This window comes from Emys orbicularis, chromosome 6 (assembly GCF_028017835.1).
Source record: "Emys orbicularis isolate rEmyOrb1 chromosome 6, rEmyOrb1.hap1, whole genome shotgun sequence".
NCBI lineage: Eukaryota > Metazoa > Chordata > Testudines > Emydidae > Emys > Emys orbicularis.
This window is the reverse complement of record NC_088688.1, coordinates 33,383,836-33,390,157: the sequence shown is the minus strand read 5'-3', so window position 1 is coordinate 33,390,157 and position 6,322 is coordinate 33,383,836. Positions and strand designations below refer to the sequence as shown.

At 42.5% G+C, this 6,322-nt stretch overlaps 1 protein-coding gene across 1 annotated transcript; it reads right to left on the bottom strand.

Annotated features, from left to right (window-relative positions):
- Window positions 1-341: 341 nt before the first annotated feature.
- Window positions 342-5,643, bottom strand: FST (follistatin). Its single transcript, XM_065406869.1, has 6 exons — window positions 5,562-5,643; window positions 3,612-3,803; window positions 2,976-3,194; window positions 2,394-2,618; window positions 1,134-1,364; window positions 342-424 (listed from the first exon to the last, which is right to left on the bottom strand). The coding sequence occupies exons 1-6, from the start codon at window positions 5,641-5,643 to the stop codon at window positions 342-344; spliced, it is 1,032 nt and encodes a 343-aa protein (XP_065262941.1).
- Window positions 5,644-6,322: the final 679 nt, after the last annotated feature.

Sequence of the window (6,322 nt, the reverse complement as noted above, 5' to 3'; positions counted from 1 at the left end):
AACATCAGTGAAAAGAAGAGATGAGAGTCATATGGGTAAGCTCTAAGGAATGGACTTTTATAGTTTACAAAAAAAAAAAAAAAAGCTTTACTTTACAAGCAAGAGACCTCACAATAAATAACACTGCTCTTCCCGTAACGAATAAATTTCTTCAAAAAAGGTGTACAGTCAACCAGACATTTTATGTATAAATTATAAAACATGACACAGTATAAATAAATGTCTACAAGACTCAACTATATGTATACTTTTCTTTCTCCCCAAAATAAATAAGCATACACTTATTTACAGTATGGACATTGATTTCTTGCCCAATGGCTGTTCCAATAGTGATGGAGGTTTTACCACTCTAGAATGGAAGATATAGGAAAGTTGTAGTCCGGGTCTTCATCTTCCTCTTCTTCCTCGGGGTCTTCATTAATGGCTAGATGGGGGAATACAGGGGAGCTGTTGTTTAAATAAGGACAACAACAGCGCAGAAGCAGCTCAGTGCATGTTTTCAAAGCCCTCTGAACAGCCATAATACAGCGTTGCATTTTACGTGACTTGTAGTGAGATGCTCTTTGGCATCTGCTGTTATGTAATATGGTTTTTTATACATAAGCTATGAAGTCATAACTGCAGAAAGTTCTGAAGAATCAATGGCTCAGGTTTTATTGGCAGATTCCTGAAATCAGATAAAAAGCGCTCTTGTGTTCTAGGTTTAACTGCTTTGTGTCCTTCATTCAGAGTTAGTAGAGGCAACTGCTCTAAGACAGCAGCCCATGTGCTAACAGTAAGCTTGTTTTTTTGGATGGAGTTAGGTTATATCCAAGTGTTAATAAAGCAAACAGCGAAGCACACTAAAGCAAACAAATTAGGAAAAATAGCTAGTATGATGCTCTTAGGGCAACCCCTTGCTGATAACATGACTTTTCCTCAAAAAACAGGTATCTTGAAAGTGTCCAAGCCACAGACTGTTGACTATCTGTTGCAATTTACCAATCACACACATGTGTATTATATATATTATATATATATTTCTAAGGGAAAATCTTTACATGAAATTCTCATTTTTAAAGGCATAAGTCTTCATTACCTAGGGATTGCCTTCAGAAGCCTTAAATGTCTGCAAGATTTAAAATCTCACTTACAGTTGCAAGATCCAGCATGCTTTACTTCTAAAAGCACACCCATGGAGCAGGCTGCTTCTTTCATGGCACACTCGCTTGGGTAAGTAGTGTTATCGCTGGCACAGACTGCTTCATCTGACTTGCTTTCAGGGCACAGCTCATCACAGAGGGCACACCGACCTCTGCCAACCTTGAAATCCCACAAACATTTCTTCCCAGCACTGCACTGGATATCTTCACAGGATTTGGCTTCTAAAAATACAAGATACCAGAAATAAGTAAAGCAGAATCTCTCTTCTCATACATCAAGAACTCATAGAAAAATGAATATAAAGTTTATGGGTAAAATCCTGCTCACTTTACTCAAGCACATAATGCTTTTGGAAATCAGTGGGTCTCTGTGTGTGGGGAGGGGGGTATGGAGGAGCAAAGCAAGCAGAATTTGGCCTCTGGAAGGCGGAATTAAATTTGCATATTGTAAATGACACCAGGTCCTGACCTTCTCTGATTGAAATCAATGGGAATCCTCTCTCCCCGGTGTCTTAAATGGGAGGTCTATAATTGGCCAATTAATTAAACATTTCCAAATTGATTATTTTTCAAGCTAAACCATATAAAATAGTCGTTTATGTCATTAACATGTTAATTCAGCACATGCTATCACAATGGAACTAGATTTGAGATCATTAACTTGTAAAGATAATTTTTCAGACATGAAGTTACCTGAAATGTGTATGATAAAAACAAACAGATTGTGGTGACAAACATTGTTAAGAATAACAATTCATATAAAATACCAGGTTGTTTTGAGGTTATTTTCTTATCTTAATCCACAACAGCACTCCCCAATCATTACAAAAAACTTTTTAAGAGGGAAAAGTTATCAGATGTATCTGATTGACATTAAATAACATTTGCCAAGACCTCTTGAAGACAAATGTTTCCAAGAACCCAGTTCAGCTGAATGTTGAGATTGTGTTACTCTGTTGACATATCATAATACATTTTAGGGCCTGACTCCAGCTCCCATTGAAAACAGTGTCAAAACTCCCATTGATATCAAGGATTGAACCCTTTGTTCCCTCCTGGGGCCCAAAATCTTTCAGGTGTCACTCAAGCAAAATTTCCCCTTTTGCTTGAGTAAAAACTGCAGGACTGGACAACACATTCAGTTCTAGGAAATAATCTGCATCCAGAAACCCCTCTACAAAACTGTGAAACAATTAGTTATGAAGAACTATTCCCTTTCCCCTATAAGCACCCCCAAAGAATGATACCTACTGATACATTTTCCCTCGTAGGCTAATCCAATGGATCTGCCTAGTAGGCAGGTAGCCTTTCTCAGGTGGCAAGCACTAGCATACGTTATTCCATCATTCCCACAGAGATACTGTTCAGGGGAAGTAGGCTCCGGGCAAATCCGATTACATGTCACACAGTAGGCATTATTAGTTTGATCAACCACACACGTGGAACTGCCTGGACATAAAACATCCCTGCAGGTCTCTGAAATAAAGACGGAAACATACAATAATTAGCAGGAGATCCAATGCCTCATACAGGGAGTGAATATGTGAAACAATCAAACAAATGACACAATCAAAGTCTTCAGCAGCTTTCCTCATAAAAAGGCCACTGGGGAAAACCTTCACATCTCAGGGAAGCTGGTGTGAGCACAGTCTTTCATGACTCTGGGGGATTCTCAATTCAGCTATGTTCTTGTCGGTGGAACGTGGTTTAGTGTTTGTCCCTCAGCATTTGAAACATCATCTTGTTATTGTGGGAAAGTACGTCAGCTCCTCCTCCCTACACTCAGACACACCCTGTGGTATTCGGGAGACTTTGTTAGATTTGTAAACCTACTTTTGCATTTGCCCTGATATTGGACTTCAAGTTCGGGTTGCTCTTTACATCTGGCTTTGAGGAGAGCACACTCGTTCCTGTAGGTTTTCCCATCTAAGCCACACACAGGACCCTTCCAAGTGACATTAGAGCAATCCGGAGCACAAACACACCGAGGTTTGTTCTTCTTGTTCATTTTACATTTCTTCCCAGGTCCACAGTCCACGTTCTCACACGTTTCTAAAGGGGGGGGGGAGTGGAAAGAAAGAGGCAACATTTTAATACCTCGTCTGCTCATCAGACTTCGGATTAATCGTGTTTACAAAAACACCGGCAACCCCCCAGGCACAAAGGGAGCGAACACGGTTTCCTCCCCCCCCCCCATCCAGAAAACAAAATGTGGGGTCCTGAGAGAGATCCACCAAAAAGGAGGGTCAAACTGCTGGTTTGCACACACACATCTATTTCACCACGCAGAGGCTAGATTCCTTCCCCTTCTCACTAATACAGTGTCCAAGTCGGGGCATTTACTTTATGGGATGAGCTTTAAAATCCTAATTGGAGAGTGGCATAGGGAAACACTGCTGCCCCTGCTGACTCCATCCCGGCCACCGCCATCCCCTGCGCATACGGTTTCTGAGCACTTTTCAAACACACCTTTGCATGGGATACAGTTTGGGGCCCCACCGTTAAAAATCATCCACTTAAAAAGCGTGTTGTCGTTGACGTCTTCTTCAGTCCATGAAGTGGTTAGCCGGCCCGTTTTGCAGCACTCCTCCTTGCTCAGATCAGTCTTATACAGGACCTGGCAGCGGCCGTTCTTTGCCTGCCGGAGCCAACAATTCCCAGCTGCAAGAGCGAGAGGGAGAGAGAGACCCAGCCATATCAATGTCAGTTACCAGTGACCCAGACACAACACGTGCGGCTTGCATTGGCTTTTACTAGACTGTTTACTTTTATTTGTCCCATTTCATAACCTGCAGCTACTCTGGAGCAGTAGGCAGCTCAGTTTAAATAACCAGATCGGAACAGGGCAAGGCAGTTTTCGGAGGTATTTATTCCACATGTAGACCATGGGCATGGGGACTTGCATGCACGTGACAGAGGTTTGACAAGGATGTGCATTAAAAACCAGGAGTAAAAGAAAAACCCGCTTGCAAATACTTCCCCCCCCCCCCCCCTCTTCAAAAACTCTGTACAACATTGTTTTACAGCTGCCCAGAGTTTCAGTCCAGGCCATTTTACAATCTGCAAGAATTGGTAACATTTGCCTGTTAGCGAAGTCTTTCGAAATCTCGAAATTTTGCTGCTTCCCTTAAAAAAATGTCTTGTCTTTGCTGAAGCAAGTTAGCTGCGATCCAAAGAAGGGTGACCAAAGTAAACAAAATGCCGGGGCACAGAAATAGGAGGCCACTAGAGAGTTTATAAACCAAAAGTTATAGGTATCGCCTCTTCCGACACAGTTTCATAGGGAAGTACACTGCACTTAAATCGGATAGAGATTTGTTTTACTAGTATCTCTGCTGTTGATGGATTCAAGCCAAGAACATTAGTCCAAGCAACTCCCCCTTTTTTAGTTGGAGAGTTTGGGTTGGGATGAGCCTCTCGTGAATAACCAGTGTGACTTCTCCAGCAACTCAATAGCAATTGATTCTAATCCAGCAGGGGCTCGATCCGGTCTCCTTACTCCAGTGGGAATTTTCCCGGAGTGAGAAGTGCAGGATCGGCCCCTCAGAGCGATATGTATGGGGAGACGGTGGAGGGGGAGAGTAGCTCCCCCCCCAAAGCAATAATTGAATAAACAACACCCTTTTGAAAATCAGTTTTCATGGATCAAAAAGAACGATAGAAGTCAGTTTTGAGCGCCTTACAGTTGCCTTCACAACGTTAACCTATACAACCAGCTCAGCGAAAAAATATTCAGTGAAAACCATCAATCTAACTCATCCAGGTTGTTGTCGGAGCGGCATCAAGAAAAAACAAAACCCCAGTAATCACTCGTGGAAAAGACAGCTATTACAATTTCTGTTTGTTTTGTTCGCCTGGGACATGTATTTAAACACATTCTCCAGTTGCAGCAGAATTCACAGCCCAACGAAATTCACTCACAAATGAGTATGTGCGCGGGGGGGAGGAGGGGTCCAAATATTGAAAGGATAGCCGGAAAATGACTAATATTAGTTCTGAAAATGTCATTTGTGATCGTGGAACTCACCATCCCCACCATCCTTGCAGCCAGGCAGTCGAGAGGAAAATCTAAGCTACATTGCAACAAAAACTTTGAGCACCTATTTAGACAGCGGGGCTAAGCAAGTTCCTGTGTGGGGCTGCTGTTCATTCATGCTGCATAATAATAATAATAAATAACAATCATCGTCATCATCACCGCTTCTCTGTACTATGCATAGCAGTTTGAGGGGCCGATCAAAAATAGCTCTAAATGTCAGCTCCGTACATTTTTGCAAAGCGGTCCCATTCCCATAGTTAACTTGCGGTCCTATTCCTAAAGCTAGTCCCTTGTAGAGAGGCGTTCAACAGGAGAAAGCTAAACATTGAAAAAAAAGATAGAAAATAAAACACATCTACAAATAAACAATCTCATCTTACCCTGTCCTGTGTGATCTTCCATGAAGTGGCACAGAAGCATCAGGAATAAAAGCATGCCCGGGTGGATTCTCTGATTTAACATCCTCAGTATACCAGTGAGTGAAAGAGACAGAAACAATATCTAGTGGAGCAGAAAGAAAGAGAGAGAGAGAGAAAGACAGAGAGACAGAGAGCACTAGTCAGTCTGCTTATGATCGCTCTATTGAATGAACGTCAGCCTCTCAATGCAGTCTCTCTTTAAATCTATAAGGGGGTCTTAGCTGTCTGCGGTGGGCGGTCTCCTAATGTGTGTGTGTGTTCGGGGGTGGGGAGATTTAAAAAGTTCACTGTGAATCAGGTGACATTTTCCACCTTCTGGAAACCCTTTCCAATTATCTGTTTTAGGTGCATATACTCTCTCTCTCTCTCTCTCACACACACACACACATACACTCACAGTCTCAGATCAAATCTGCAAAAGGGAATCGCCGGAGTTCTTTGCGTAGTAACAGGAAGGAGTGCAAGAACAGAATGGTAACTAGAGCTTAGAGAGAGAGAAAAGAACTATCCACTCGTGTCATTAATAGCAGGAGGCGCGCACGCGCGCACACAGAGGAACTAGGGGCTTAAACACAATTTATAGGACTAAAGCAAGAGCCATGTCACTTGCCTGGGGAAGGAGAGGCGTGATCCTTTCCCCTAGCCCCCCACATCATGGCCAAAGGAACTTGAAAACAAAACCACAACCTGATCAGCGTGCGGAAATGTTTTCGCTTCTTGTT